This window comes from Toxotes jaculatrix, chromosome 15 (genome assembly GCF_017976425.1).
Source record: "Toxotes jaculatrix isolate fToxJac2 chromosome 15, fToxJac2.pri, whole genome shotgun sequence".
Taxonomy (NCBI): Eukaryota; Metazoa; Chordata; class Actinopteri; family Toxotidae; genus Toxotes; species Toxotes jaculatrix.
Window position 1 is genome coordinate 20064963 of NC_054408.1, and position 15991 is coordinate 20080953.

Genomic DNA, 15991 nt, shown 5'->3' on the forward strand with positions numbered 1-15991 from the left:
TGAACAGCATCACTCTCAGCAAAACTTCTTAAATAACTTCCTTTCAATAAGCTCCTGAACTCAACTTAATTTTGCCTCTTGCCTTGGTTGGCTTCAGTCATCCTCAGGCAACTTTCTAAATGTTGAGACTAAAACATATCAATTAACACTCCAAGCCTTTTCCTTGTGACACTGGCCTCTGTAAATGAGGAATAATCAGCGTGGGCCAGCAGGGGTTAAGCTCCCTTTTTTTGAAGATTATGCTTCACTTTCCAGTGGCCTGGCCCAGCACTAGCCACTCTCTTCTAATCCACAACTGCAGGCTTTTGATAGCTCCCACTGTGAGTCCTTATTACAGTCACTGATTAAAACTGAGAGACAGAGAGGGAAAAAAAAAGACAGATACGGAAATTAGAGTGACAGAAGAGAAGCAAGGGCAAGTGAGAGAATTAAAAATGAATCCTAAATCAGAAGCAGGAGCTTAAATTACACAGCAGCTGATTTTGATTGCTTCTAAATCTAATACTTAAAGCTAAACTATGACTTTTAAATATACAAAAAAGACACCAGTCACAGCGGGCAGTGGTGGTGGTGGTGGTGAGACACTTACCATACTTTACCAGCCACCATGAAAAAAGAACAAAAGAAAAGAACAAAAAGGGTGCTGACCACAACAAACGTGTCACAAAATGGAATAGCCATCACCAAAAGGAGCGTTGATAGGTAGAAATAAGGAGAAAAAAGTAAGATTGGCTGATGAGAAGAGGCCAAAAAAAGGGGACAAATGGCAAAGGAAGACAAGAATAAGCCAAAGTCCAACAATAACAATAATGGAACATATTCACATGTCAGATAACACGCTAACTGCTGGTTGTCACGTCTTCAGTTAGTGTAAAACTAGCTCCTGAGGCTACATTTTAGTGCACAACTGCTGTGTGTACAGATGTTTTCTGTCCCAGTCATTTGTATTGAGATGATGATGATTTTGTGTTTGTTCCTTAAGCAATCGATGGGCTTTGTTTTCTCTACATGAGCCATTAGCTGCTTGGGCTTCGCTGCCTCCAGTTCACTCCACTGCTTGAAGTTGGAGCCTGACAGAAGTTAATGCGCCAGAGTCCTGTAATTAACACTTGTGGCTACAGAGGCCCCTACTGCTGCTGCTCAGCAAAAGTTATACGGTCTCACTTAAAACCTTAATTTGATCATTTAATACACACTCATATGCTTAAAACTTGCCTTAAAAAGCACAAACCAAACCCAAAATGAAAAACGTCCCTAACATTTATTTCCTCTCCCGGAGCTGATTTTTAGTTCAGCTCTGCAACATAAACATCCTCAAAGCACTAATAACAGAATGCTAGAAATAGACCAGGAAAAACAAAACAGTGAATATCACAGCTGTGAAAGAAGAAACTTTAATCCTACCTAATGACGTTGCACAGCTCCATCAATCACAATGGAGAAAACAATAATAACAGTCTTATCTGGCATGAGCTGTTTACACTCCTCTATCTTTTGTAAGGCACTTATTGTGCTGTCAGTCCTCTCCATCTTTTCTCCCCTCCTCTCTGATACTGAGTAATCTCTGGGATAAAATCTACACATGAATAATTCACAACCATCTGCCACAGATCAGCGGTCTGACTAAGACTCAGAAAAGTGAGGAGGTGTGATTCTTGTGTTTATCTTAAAAACCAACTTCTCACAGCAGCCCCCACCCTGTACCTCAGCACTGCATGGCTGCTGCAACCATGGATGAAAACACACATGCAAATGCAGAAATAAAAGTTATTCACAGGATGAAATTTTAATAGCAGGATTCTGCAAAAAGAAAAAAAAAAGTCCAAAGGGACGCTCAGCCTTCTATGACTATATATTCAGTTGGGAAAAGTGAGTTTTCCCTATGCAAACATACACAAGCAATCAAGAAAAAAAACTGGAGATTCCCTACAGGCTGCTGGTTGAAAGAGCAACTACTATCCTGCAATAGCTATATAATCATAGATAAGATCAGAAGAAGAGGTTGGGATCACTCTGAAAAGTAAAAACACAACCAAGACTAGTACACAATAACAAAACCTATTAAACCCAGCTTTAGCTTTCTTTCTGGTCAGACGGTACAAGCCTCAGAGGGGTTTAACGAGCTCTACAAGGCCTCCAGCAGCAGACGGCCCCTCGCTCTGTTTGGGTTCCAGGCAGGGGAGCCGCTCTGCATGACGATTTATTGACGCAAGATCCCCCTCAGCCAGGACCTGCCACCGATTACTGCCGTTAGAGAGAGGAGGGGAAGGGCGGGAGGGAGAGAGGGAGGGGATGAGAGAGTTTGTCTGTGTGTGTTCTAGCTCTGGCTCCAAGGCCATAAACCCAGTTTCAAAATGCCAAGTAGCATGTCAACATGCCAGCCTTTGCCACCCAAGTTTAAGTCAGACAAAAGGCCCTTCAGTGCTCTAAAATGGTGGTTTAAGAATAGGAAATGATGATCAGTCATGTATGGAAAAAGGCTTAGCAACAGTGCACAGACTGGAGGGCGACAAGAGGAAAATGAACTGCTAACAGGAGGTGAAATTGAGCAGTTAAAGCTTCATTCTTAATTTCTGAGAAGCTCGAGGTGGAGCAAAGTCTGGTGGCTCAAGAGTTTTGGCTTAATACAAAATTTCAACAGAACTATCCCTCACCTAATTTTGGTGTTACTTTGGAAAAGTTGTGTGTAGGGAATTTGGATTAATCACGAATCCTAAGAAACAAGTTTCCGAAAAGTGGGATCATGTTTATCCATCATCTGACATATTGTGGCTGAGTATAAAAGGCTCCCTCCCTTGTTGAAACAATCCAAATGAGATGAAAAACAGTTTGGTGATTACACTGACAACTGTTGATTCAGGTCGGGACCATGTTTCCATCCCCTTAAAAGTGGATTTTTGTCTGTGAGACTGCACGCAAGTCAGATGACGTCTATGAAATAACCAGAAAACTGACAAGTGTTCCTCAAAAATGACAAAGGTGAAACTGTACTCATGCACCTTGAAGTCACTTTAGAAGCTTTGAAAGACTTTATGGATAATAAACATCTTGTGAGAAATGAGAATAGACAGAGCGTGGAAATGACCAGAATAAGAGGAAAATAAAAGAGGAAAATATGGCCCACTCCAAGGTTCAGCTTACATAACAATGTATTTCAGTAAAAAAAAAAAAAAAGAAAATCCCAGATATCTTTGGCCTGTGCCAGCGTTCACAGCTATGCCGACAGTCTGAAACATCCACTCTGACGCAAACCCTTCTGGCCACGTCTCAACCATGTCTCTGCTCACAGTTCAAGAGAAAAAAAGGTGATGCAAGCAACACGCAGTCTGCCACGCAGGACCAATAGCACCAGCAACAATTAATCAATGGCTGTGACATCACTGCTTTGAATACGACCAAGACAGCCAAAGCACGATGGGTAAAGGGAGGACACAATTGGCTCTTTGTCCATTGTGGTCAGCAGCTGAAAAAGAGGAAAATACAGATCTGCATCATGGCTGTGATTAAAGAAAAGGTTTTTTTGGGGGGGTTTTTTTCAGGGGGTGGGGCGGGGGGGGGGGGTATCTCTCACTGGTTGAGGTCAAGCACACCAGGGAGTCCATTTTTATGCAAAAAGAGAAACGTACTGCGGAGTGTATTTTCCACAGTGTCATGTGAGGTGAGAGCTTCAGACATTCAAATTTTGTTGAAATTTGCTATGGAATAATTGTCATGACAGTAAAGTCACCCAAGAAAACACTTTCACTTTCAAGCAGTTTTGCCCAAAAACTTTCTCCTTGGGAAGCCAATATAAGAAGATACAATATGAAGAGTGTACTTCACCGGTAAGCCAGGATAAAAAATGTTTGTATTAATACACTACATGTTTAATTACAGTTTTGCAACAAAAACAAATGAAAATCGTCAGTTGAAATGTTGTTATCTCAGTGCACCACACTCCCTCCTCAGAAACTACAAAAGTTTTCTGTATGCTGAATTTAGTTGCAAGCAAACAGCTTCTAAAGTATATCAGTGAGAACAAATCACTGCCTGTTTTTAGTGTTTTGTTGTTGGTGTCGCCTGATAAAATAAAGAAACAAAATACTGAATTTGCGCCTTACGTATTAAAATCCTAAAATCATTGAGAGCACCAGCTTTACTCCCATTTTACATCAGAACCTCAGTAAATAACCGCAAACTATAAGAAAATGTGACAAAAAGAGAACACTTCATAGCCACAATCATATATTAATTTAATTTGTTTTTTTTGGCAGTGTTGGCCTTCTTGGGTAAAGATGAGTGCAAATAAATTAAACCATCATAAAAAAAAAAGGACTTGGACAACATGTGCCCTCTCTCAGATACCACTGTGTAAGTGCTGTTTTTATGCAATATGCTGGAGTCAGTGATTTTGCCAACTGTCTCAACCATATTCTATCACTCCTTGGAACACAGAAGAGCCCTTGTAGAAAATGCTAAATCAAAACAGCAGGTTTGGTCTGCTCGCCAAGGTGTAATCAAATTATCAACTACTTAATCAAAATGGAGAGAGGCTACAATTCTACTTTTTCACCATTACTGCTCTCAGTAAACCAAAAACATGTCTTAGCTTTGGCTGGGAAAGAAACTTCTCACTTGGCAATGGCTACAACCCAAATCAATTCCCTTTTATTTCTGCTAAACACCACAGTCGTTAAAAGTCAGCTTTTTAAAAACACTGTTGAACAAAAGTCTGAACTTAGCCTGTAAAAACTTCACTCAGACGTTCATTTATAAATGAACATAACAGAAAAAAAAAGAGTACAGAAGTTTTGAGAATACACTTGAATACAACACAGACAGAACCCAAGGTAATCTTAAACACAACTGTCATCACAAAAAAAAGACACACTTGTTGCTCAAATTCGGTTGACATCATCATCATCATAATCCTAATACCAAAAGCAATTTTTATTCCAATAGCAGGAGGTTAAGCAGCTACACATGCACCGACAAGGACAAACGAGTTCCTGCAGTGAAATACTGTCTTGTTTTTACATCTTACCTGGTCGACTGTGAGAGCTCATCGCTACGGTTTGCCGGTGACAGGCAGACTGGACAGGGGAGGAGAGGTGACGGTGTCAGTGCACCTCCGCGGTGGTCGTGGCGACCACCATGTGCTTCCCACCAAGTTGGTGCGGCCAGTTGGAGGTGCCAAGCCAAGGAAGGGACAGAGGGGAGCTGTTTCTCAGAGTTTCATCACACCGAGCCACAGGTGGAGACCTCAGTGATGTGCTGTGGTAGGATTCAGACTGTGGAGGGAGGGAATAAAGTGTTTTCACATGAATGCGATATTCCAGATAGAGGCACGTATACCTATTAATGCTGTAATATCCACACTGTTTTCCGAGAAATTATAAACAGGGCACCTTCTAAATCAGGGGTTATCATGTGCTGGTGCCCTGTAGTGTCTTCCACCCCTCTGTGGAAGACACTGAGCTAAACCTCCTCTATGTGGTCATGTGCGATCCATTAACAGGCCAGGAGAGAACAAAGACCTGCAGGTCACCAGCCTTCACAGAACAGATGAAGCGTCTGTTTCATGATTTCATGTTTCAGGAAGCTGTGGCACTTTTCACTTTAGTGTGTGAGTTAAATGTTGTACATTCATCAGCACTGGTGAGTTAGATTGTAGCTGTCAAGGTAAGGTTAGCAACCACACAGGAGAGAAGTCACAGCCAACCACAACAGTGAAGACAATCAATCAATCAAAACTTGTGGTTATTATAAAGCGCAAATGAAATGAAATCAAAACTTGTTGTTATCCAATTATATAACTCTACGTGAACAAATGTTTAGCTCTTGTTTGCTCAATCATAAACGTAGAAAACATTTCAAAAGTCACAGTCATCGAGGACCAGCCCCATTACTAATAAAACTCATCTGGTTTATTTTGGACAAGAGAAGAGAATTAGCGAAGCAAAACAGCTCTGGCATCCTCCAAGTAAAAGTTGTATCACATCTGGTTTTTATTCATTTGAACCATTTGGGTTTACTAAATCACAGCAATGCAACAGTAAGTCGCTGTCAGTGCTGTTACCACACCCAGTCAGACAAAGCTTTTGAATTTAGTCCAACAGCCATTTAAATTACATACACTTATGTTCTTGTCATAAAACCACATTTTTAAACACAATTAATAGAGTGTGACCTTTGAGTTTCACAATTTTCCAGATTCTAGTGACATTACTAAGTTTTAACTTTCACAACTTGCATGGTCAGCTGGGGAAGTCAGTGCCTTAATATAAGGCTTTTCCCTGTAGTAGAACCGAAGATGAAATGCAAACAGAGGCCTCCTGAAGGTTTGGACTTACCTCTGAGTCAACAGCAGAACAGAAAGAGGAAGAAAACGTTTCATACTGTCAAGTGTGTGTGTCTCTTATGTAATCAGAGCTGCAAGGAGTACGTAAACACACACAAACACATAGAGGGAAGCCTCTGGCTTTTCGACCCCTAACCAGCAGAAACTAGAACTCACATCTGTCACATCTAACAGGTGTCAGCATAGCTGAACACAAACAAATGTAATGAGAGCTGCAATCAGTCGCTAGAAATACCACAGAAGCCGCAATAAAGAGTGTATGTGCTCCCCTTCCACACTTTCTCTTTCAAACTAATACGCACACAGTCTCTTTGCTGTCGCCGTTACTTTAAAGCTGTTGAACTGAATTACTGTCAAATGAATGAGTTTGGTGGAAAGAGGGTGCAAAGCCTTGCATTTCCAAATAAAAGCTCATGGAAACACATTACTGCCGCGACTCTCCAGGGTCTTACTTCACTTATCAGGAATTATCGGAGAAGAAAAACAGTCCCTTAAGTGAGTGACAAATTTAATGGCGGCCCAGCTTAATAATTAGTGTGGAATTTGAAGAAATAAAGGCTTTATACTGAAGGAATAATGTTTTTAAATCCACTAAAAAATGAGCACCAGTTTTGCTCCCACAGCCTCAATGCAACAACACATGACATTCAAGTGCAGAGCTGGAGAAAACAAACATCAGTGAGCTGTTATGACAAAACACTTCCTGAGCATTTCTCATTCTCTCTGAAACCCGAGCGTAGAACCAAACTGCATCCTTCAGGCCAGAGGCTAAAGAACCAGGGGGGAAGTTTAGATGTCTGTGTCAATGTCTGACATGAGTATGTGTTAAGTATTCACCCAGACAATACTCTGACAGTGAGGAGGGATTCTCAGAGCAGGGGATGGATGATGGATTTGCTGAGGCATGAGGTGTCAGAAATAAAGTCCTCAGTGTGTCAACTGGAGGGCAGCGACGCTACTCTCGGATCAAGCTGCCTATTTTGGTTAAAGGGGCTGTCTGTCACACAAGAATTCAGACTGTGCTTTTACTGTTTGTCATTCTATGTCAGCAATGTCCACAGGCGTTGAGTCCTCTCACTCTCTCTGCCGCCAACACACACACACACACACAATCACACAAAAAGAAACTAGTGCAGCTCAAACTGAAGCCAAAACTACTCCATTTCTAACGGCATCAACCTGCAGCACTGGTCTGCTGTCTGCTGCAGTTCTTCACTGTTTCTAAAACTGTTAACTGTTCTTCAGGGATCCTATTAAAGATGAATCTTTGTACGACAGTGCAGCTATTTTTCCTGCACTGCACAGCCATAAAACACACCACCTGCACCTCTTCATGCATCTCATTTCCACAGACTGATGCTTAAGATTGGATGAGATTTATTGTTCCCGTGCAGTAAAGTTTCAATCTGGAAGCGTTTCATGGCACTTGACAGGAAAACAGCTCTCAAGACCCCGTAATGGACTTCATTTCCCAAGCACTCTGAGCGCTGCCCAGAGTAATCACGATGACATAAAAATAACATGTGGTCGGATAGTGAGCAGTAAACAACAATTAAGAGACCCCTTGCATAGCTCATGAAATGAATCATTGAAAATGCACTTAAGCCACGAAGACGGCTTCAGCCTTTCGGCCCTAATTGAATATGAATTATTCAGCTGGCGAGTGGGATTAGCGGCACCGCTAGTATGCTTCTGATTGACATGTTCCTGATTTTTCTTTGTTCTCAACAAAAATAGTTGAGGTATTAGCTTAGAAAAAAAAAAAACATTCTGCAAGAAGCTGGAAACCCCAAAGGAAAAGCTTTGTATCTCACTACTTGCAAGACAAGGACGTAATATCCTAATATGTCTAGACTGTCGCTTGTTAAGGGCATGGCTGAGTCAAACTAAATTCCTTTTCCTCGAAAGGAGGGAACCTAAAAGTCAATTTGACACAGGTGACATGAGAGTAAAAGTGGGTAAGTGGGAGAAACATGGCAGAGGAGCTTGAGTGAGCCCATGACTGAGAAGAGAAAGCGATACGTTATCCCAGACAAAAGGACCTGAGGTAAAACAATGCTCTCTGCGGCTTGTTTGCAAGTGAACGAGGCAGCTATGACGGCAGGGCATCACATCAGTCAGCTGTTGGCTGGAAAGGGACAAGATGAGAAGACGAGGACGACGGGCATCCAGCGGTGCAGAGGGATCATTTTTCCTGTTGCTACAGAGCTCTGACAGCGAGGGGACGGTTTTATGTTGAATATGAACAGGTATCAGCTCAAATACACACCAATAATGGGATATAACTGTTCCAGCTTTATGTGATAACAGGGTGGGACAACAGGATATCCAAATGAATGACTAATGATCAGTCATTATCACAGTACGCAATGAGCTGTGTGTGTAAGAAAATGATACTGAACACAGAGTAGAAGCTGAAAAATGGCAGAAAATCCTGAAGTATCTGCCTAACTTTGACACTTCTCCTTAAACTACACTGAGTCCCAGCATAGACTAAGGTGTTCGTACATCTGCAGCAGATGTATACGATCCACACGGTCGTAACTTAGATCGCTCACAAATCGTCCACGCAGATAAGAGGCAGTGGAATAGTTGTTTTTTTTTAATCCAGAGGTGACAGCAACCCAGCTGTGGCAATCAATTCAAGTTGCACTGCACCAAACACACCTGACAGGCCTCACTCCCTCCATCACATATTCAATGTATCCTTACAAACTGTTCGTCAGCATACAGGCCCTCTCTGTGCTCTGCCAATGCTGCCGTTGCTGTATTTTTATGTAAGTTATGCCCACATAACTTCCACTGCTGCTTCCTGCTTAGCTTTAATCAGCCACACCACCATAACCTCCACCTGTAGGCTCTGACTGTGCTCTCTGGGGGGAGGATATCTGCTATCATCAACCCCCCTCTCTCTGCGGGGAGTGATGATGTCAGAGCCTTAATTGTTCTGTTGTGCTGTATTCTCATGTTAATAAATGTTTCTCTGTTTGCCGACTGACTGAACTGCATATTTCATCGTGGAATGCAAATGAAGCGAGCGTTTAACACAGCGATGACAAGACAGGCATGAATAACATGTGACTATGCCTGAGACCTGTCACTTGAGTTGTGCATGGATGCAAATGAAGACAAAGACATCCCAAACTAAATTCTTCCAAATTAGTCACTTGAAAATACATTTGTAACACAGGTCTGTGCTGAGTTCATGTTCTGCATCTGGAACTTTCGGTACAAATTATCACTGAAAGCTGAATGAGGGGAGACTGTTAGTGTTTTCTTTTTTTTCTGAATAACAGATCCTTATAACCAGGCTTGTATCAAAATGTGAACCCTCTATTTAATGTTCTGTTACTTTATAATAACTTTTTTTTCCAACTTTACAACACAAAATACTCTCAAATTCTTAGCAAAGCTTTGCAGAAATACACAATGGAGAGCAGCTGGAGTCACACACAAACAAAAAGCCTGGAAATCCACTTCCTCTGCATCATCTGTAGAAGTTGCTGGCAGCCTCAAATGTATAACATACATATGGAAAGGGTTTTCACTAAGCAAGGCTACAGCATTCATTTTATGAGTGCTGTATTTCCAAAGATGTGGCAACTAACATCAGCATGAATACGGATGTGTCCCTCTAATAACAATAACATCCAGCAGCTTCTGTTGAATGGATGGGTTTTATCAGTCAGAACTGTATCTTTAGTCTCGTGCCTTAAAGCGATGGCAGTAAAATGTGAGTTTTACTGAGACTTGCCATCATGGCTTCCTCAAACCCAGACTGCTTAAACTCAAACGTATGTTTAACGTTTTAGATTGAGGAGGAAAAATAGTGGAGAGTGCCATGTTTCCCTTGCATGTGTAAGCGTGCATTCCTGTGAAACCTGGAGAGAGAGATGTGGGGCTGTGGCATCAAATATCATGGCACACCACGATGAAGACTCTGGACCAGTCCCGTCTGCTGTTATATAAATGTGAGATGTGGAATCTTTCGCTTCAAACACCTTATTTAGGACTGTATCGTGATTTACAGAAAACAAGAAAATGTTGACATCTTTGTTTGTCAGACATCTTTTAGTTTGATCTATCATCAGCTACTTTAGATTGATTTAAAACAAAGGACACAGTAGTAACACACACACACACACAGGTCTGCTGATGTTTATGGACAATCAAACACAAATGTGTTATTACCCTGGTAACAAAAGACTCACTATTCTAAGTGAAATAAAAAGTAGGAAGTAGTATCTTTCGATGCAGTGTGCAAAGTCCTGTTAATAGCAGAACCTACTCAACTTCCTTTTCTTTACTACTCTCATTCTTTATATATTACTCTATATTACTCTCACTTTTTAACTCATTTACTGCTCTAGCTTACCATCTGCATTATTAACTATCCATCTCTCCTTTTAGCAATCTTCCAGGCTGCACTGAGCAAAGAAGCTTTAAAGCAGATCTAAAGCTAAAAGTTGTTTTTTTTTTAATGAGAATGGGTGTCTGCAGAACTCTTTGAGTTTTGTGTAACTACTACAGAGCAAGGCAATGTGTCATGTTGCTTTCACTTGACCAGACCACCAAGTAATTTTTTTATGGAGGGAGCACTGACATCCGACTCGAAGCAGCACTACGACTTCACACTAAACTGCTCAGGAAAAACACTAAACCAGAGTTCAAATTCTTTCAACTTTGACCTAGACCATGTAGCTCCTCTCATCTGGTCTCACTGCCTGACCAGCAGATGAACACAGTGCTTTGTCATGTTAAGCTCCTCCACAATTATATGCTGCAGAACCTTTAGCCATGTAACTTTGCATCCAGTGTTGCGAGCAGACAGTGTAGAGAATCAAAATCTGCTGCATAATAGTCATATTTATTAAAAAAGAAAAACTGAAATATCACACGGCCATCAGTATTCAGACCCTTTGCTGTGACCCTCATATATTTAACTCGGGTGCTGTCCATTTCTTCTGATCATCCTTGAGATGGTTCTACACATTCATTGGAGTCCAGCTGTGTTTGATTATACTGATTGGACTTGATTAGGAAGGCCACAAACCTGTCTATATAAGACCTTACAGCTCACAGTGCATGTCAGAGCAAATGAGAATCATGAGGTCAAAGGAACTGCCTGAAGAGCTCAGAGACAGAATTGTAGCAAGGCACAGATCTGGCCAAGGTTACAAAAAAATTCTGCTGCACTTAAGGTTCCTAAGAGCACAGTAGCCTCCATAATCCTTAAATGGAAAATATTTGGGACGACCAGAACCCTTCCTAGAGCTGGCCACTGCTCATCACCTGTCCAATACAGTCCCAACAGTGAAGCATGGTGGTGGCAGCATCATGCTGTGGGGGTGTTTTTCAGCTGCAGGGACAGGACGACTGGTTGCAATCGAAGGAAAGATGAATGCGACCAAGTACAGGGACATCCTGGACAAAAACCTTCTCCAGAGTGCTCAGGACATCAGACTCGGCCGAAGGTTCACCTTCCAACAAGACAATGACCCTAAGCACACAGCTCAAATAACGAAGAAGTGGCTTCAGGACAACTCTGTGACTGTTGTTGAATGGCCCAGCCAGAGCCCTGACTTAAACCCAATTGAGCATCTCTGGAGAGACCTGAAAATGGCTGTCCACCAACGTTCACCATCCAACCTGACAGAACTGGAGAGGATCTGCAAGGAAGAATGGCAGAGGATCCCCAAATCCAAGTGTGAAAAACTTGTTGCATCATTCCCAAAAAGACTCATGGCTGTATTAGCTCAAAAGGGTGCTTCTACTAAATACTGAGCAAAGGGTCTGAATACTTATGGCTGTGTGATATTTCAGTTTTTCTTTTTTAATAAATTTGCAAAAATTTCAACAATTCCGTGTTTCTCTGTCAATATGGGGTGCTGTGTGTACATTAATGAGGAACAAAAATGAACTTAAATAATTTTAGCAAATGGCTGCAAAATAACAAAGAGTGAAAAATTTAAGGGGGTCTGAATACTTTCCGTACCCACTGTATAAACAGACATATAAATGTTGACCATCACTTCATCTTTCAAGCTGCTCTATGATCACTGAGAGCCACTGGGAAGTTACAGAGACGAATACAGATGTGTGACCGTGAGGACATAATACCTAATAATGGAAAATGCAACAGAATATACATGCAAATGGATGTAATGAATCACTAGAGTCACCACGCTGGTGCCCAACACTATAACACCATCAATGGATTAGTAACCTTTAGAATAACATCCACAAACAAGGACGCTTTCCATAACTGCCTCCCATTTGCTAAATGAGTTTGGGGATGCAACATGGGTTCAAAGTCAGGACAAGGTCCCCACAAAGCACAAAGGAGGTAAAATGGGTTTATTATTGGCATTGAGGCACACTGGGGTATAAAGGGCTGAATATGGGAGAACGATTCGCAATCATGAACTCTTTGGGTGACCACAAGGATCAACACAAGGATTCATCAAGCCTCAAATCACATCAGTCGAGGCTGAGAGCTTCAGTATAGTTGCCCATTAAAAGCCCTGTGACCCTTTTACGTGTCTGAATCTTCTTCTTGTCTACTTTTACTGCTTCTCTGGGTCCCTGGCCAATATCCAACTTCCTTCCTTTTATGAAGTTGGATAGCCTAATGAGAAAAAGCAAAGTAACTGTGCAATAATTGATTTAATTGACCTTTCTTACTTAATCCAAAAAGAAACTGATTTATATCAACAGATTTGGTTGTTTTAGATGACTGACAATAAAAACACTACTTGTAAAAAGGCTGTGGTGGCATGATAGATAGCCCCAAGTTTTATTCATACTGTATTAGTGGTTTCTCAAGCATTGTGTGCAATGGAGACCTACACAAATGAAAAGAGGGTGAGAACAAAGATACAATAATATGCTGGATGGCTCTGGGCTGAAGGGAAGACCCTGCCAAGCAGTTTACAAAGTCCCGCCGGGTGAACGTGCCTGTGCATTTCAGGGTCTTGTCACCTTACGTGTCCCCAAACACAACAGTGGCATTAATAAACCCCATTAGCATCCATTAGTGTGACAACATCCACAAAATGTCCACAAACAAGCAAGCTTTCCCAGTGCCAGCTTGTGCTAAATGATGGGAGGAAGTTGGAAAGTCAGGCCTGAGCCCTGACAAAGAACAATGGAACTGTGCTAAATGAGCTTATTAATGAGATTACAAGAGGTTAGCTTTGGGACAAGTAAAGAACAAGAATGAAGTGCTCCCAAACTTTGGTAAGATAGTGACATGCAAGCTGGCCCATGAGTTTAACAGTCTAATGGGCTGGAGTCGATTCAGAGAGCATCAGTTTAATTACAAGATTAAGGGAAAAAAAAAAAGATTACAAAGAAAAAAAAATGTCAGAAAAACCTCACTGAGATTCAAGATTCACATATATACAAGTTATAGTGTGTGTAGTCCTGAAAGACAAGCGAGAAAAATAAGGACTAGAAAAAAAAGACTAAAGCCAGAGCATGTTCATCTCTTCACGCAAGCGTAAAAGTTTAGCATTATATACAGAGATGACAGCAAAGCACAACAACCCTGGATGTGAACTTTAACACAAAATGACTGACCAGGAAATTGAATCTTCTTCATCTGTTGAGCTTAGATGAAGTACTGCACACAAAAGCTATCTTCTGTACGTCAAACACTCACTGGAAAGGTGGCTTTAAGAAGTGTTCTCAGATGATGACGTGATCCATGGAACTGCAACTTCAGCAGTTTGATTAGAGCTGGGGAACTCTGTTTCATAGACACTTCCTATCTGTTGTCACTGTCAAGTAAGACAGTGTAAACAGAATTAATCACTGATGGTAGATGGAGAAATAAAACAAGAAGACAAACAAATACTTTTAACTGGCCTCATGAAGTAGTAAAAGCTAATGAAAGCAGCGCTGATTTAACTGTGTGCAATATACACTAATGCTGCAAAGCACTGAGGGGAAACAGTTTTCTATACCAATTATACTCCTCAGGCTGAAATGAATCTATATATTGAATATAATATAAAGAAAACATCATGAAATAACAAATATATCATTGCATTACTGTGATTGAGGGAATACTGCCAAACACTGTCATGTTTGATTGTGTGAGTATCTCCCTGCCATGAGACTATGAAGTCAAACAGAGACAACTTTTGATGAATTAATCTGAAAAGCCTATTTTTCCATGCAAAACTGGTTTTAGACACTGCAGGCTTCCATCTGCTGTTTTCTATGTTGTGTTTGTGCAACAAAATCCCTCAAGACGTAATTAGTAGACACTTTAGCCCCACAAATGCACACGCACATACATGCACACACACACACACACACACACACACAGACACACGAGGCTGTTGCTTCGATTTACTGCAGGTGTTTAAGCCACAAAGTGGTTTCCCTGGAAGAAGAAATTCACTCTAAAATGCATCAACACTGATTAAAAATCTCTGAGCGCACCTTCAGTTCCTTACTGTGTAACTTTCACAGGAATAAGGTCTGTGTGTAGTTCGTATCAATAAGAATTTTCCCCAAGTCCTCAAACATCCAATTTAAACATCAGGTGTTAGCGTCAGCCTCTAAAAATCAAAGTGGAGGAGCTGCTTTCTAGACTCAGTCCATGTTGCTCATTCCATTAGTGAGCAATGATCGCTTGTCAGGAAGCCATAAAAGTGATTAACATCACAAAACACGGTCCTGGAGTGAAAATCACCACACACCACAGGGTCACGTGAACACTTCCTCCTTTCGTGTAGCACACAGCAGGATTCATGATCACCACTAAGAAAATGTTTCAGTCACACCGGTTTGTCAAGATGCAGAATTTCTTACCACTTGCGTTGCATTACGATTTATTGAGCCAGTCGCAGACAGTAGGTATTATCATGCCTTATTCCCCCACAGTGCATTTCTTCATGGGACTACTGAATAATTAGAGCCTGAAGAGACGGGGGAGTATCAGAATAAGTGGTTAAACTTTGGTTTGGACACCAAGGGCTGATACGTACTCCTGATGTTAGAGATATGCATTTCTTTTTTTTTTTTTTGCTCACATCTGATGTAACTGCAGTGGAGCTATCTTAGCTCGATGCTATGCCGCCTACATCTGATCTAAAGACTTTCAGGACTTTTTTTGAAGCTATAGTCAGTCAGATCTAACCCCAAGACACTCAAATACATTCTCCTCGTACGACCACAGTGAATATTTCCCTTCTCACTCACTGTCACCCTGTGTATCATCAGCGTTCAAACGGTGGCTAAAATACGGCTGTTTCTTGCCAGATGAACAAAAGGGATCTGAAAAGAAAACGCATAAGAAACAATGCAACACAACAACAAAGATTCTGTTTCACGTCTGCTCCAATCAGGGCTCTGCTCTCAGTACATCATCCTTTAAGGGAAGCACTGTGAGCTAGTTTTTTTTTGTTTTGTTTTGTTGTTTTGTTTTGTTGTTTTTTTTTTTGTTTGTTTTTTTGTTGTTGTTGTTTTTTGTTTGTTTTGTTTTGTTTTTTGTTTTGTTTTGTTTTGTTTTAGGGCTGCTGTGACCTTGTTTCTGTGGGGCCTGGAGTTTACAAGCGTGCACCCGCAGTCCCTCCACAGCTTGTAATGCTGAGGGAATAGTTTCCGCTAGCAGAGACTTAAAGGAGTCTTACCAGAGCA

General features: G+C 41.3%; 1 protein-coding gene across 1 annotated transcript in view; it reads right to left on the reverse strand.

The window, feature by feature from the left end:
* hdac4 (histone deacetylase 4) overlaps nt 1-15991 on the reverse strand; it is a 116329-nt gene that overhangs the window by 99283 nt on the left and 1055 nt on the right. The window contains exon 2 of the mRNA XM_041056668.1: nt 5024-5270. Within this exon, the coding sequence (XP_040912602.1) occupies nt 5024-5045 (22 nt within the window). The 5' untranslated portion in view covers nt 5046-5270. The remainder of the gene's footprint in view (nt 1-5023; nt 5271-15991) is intronic.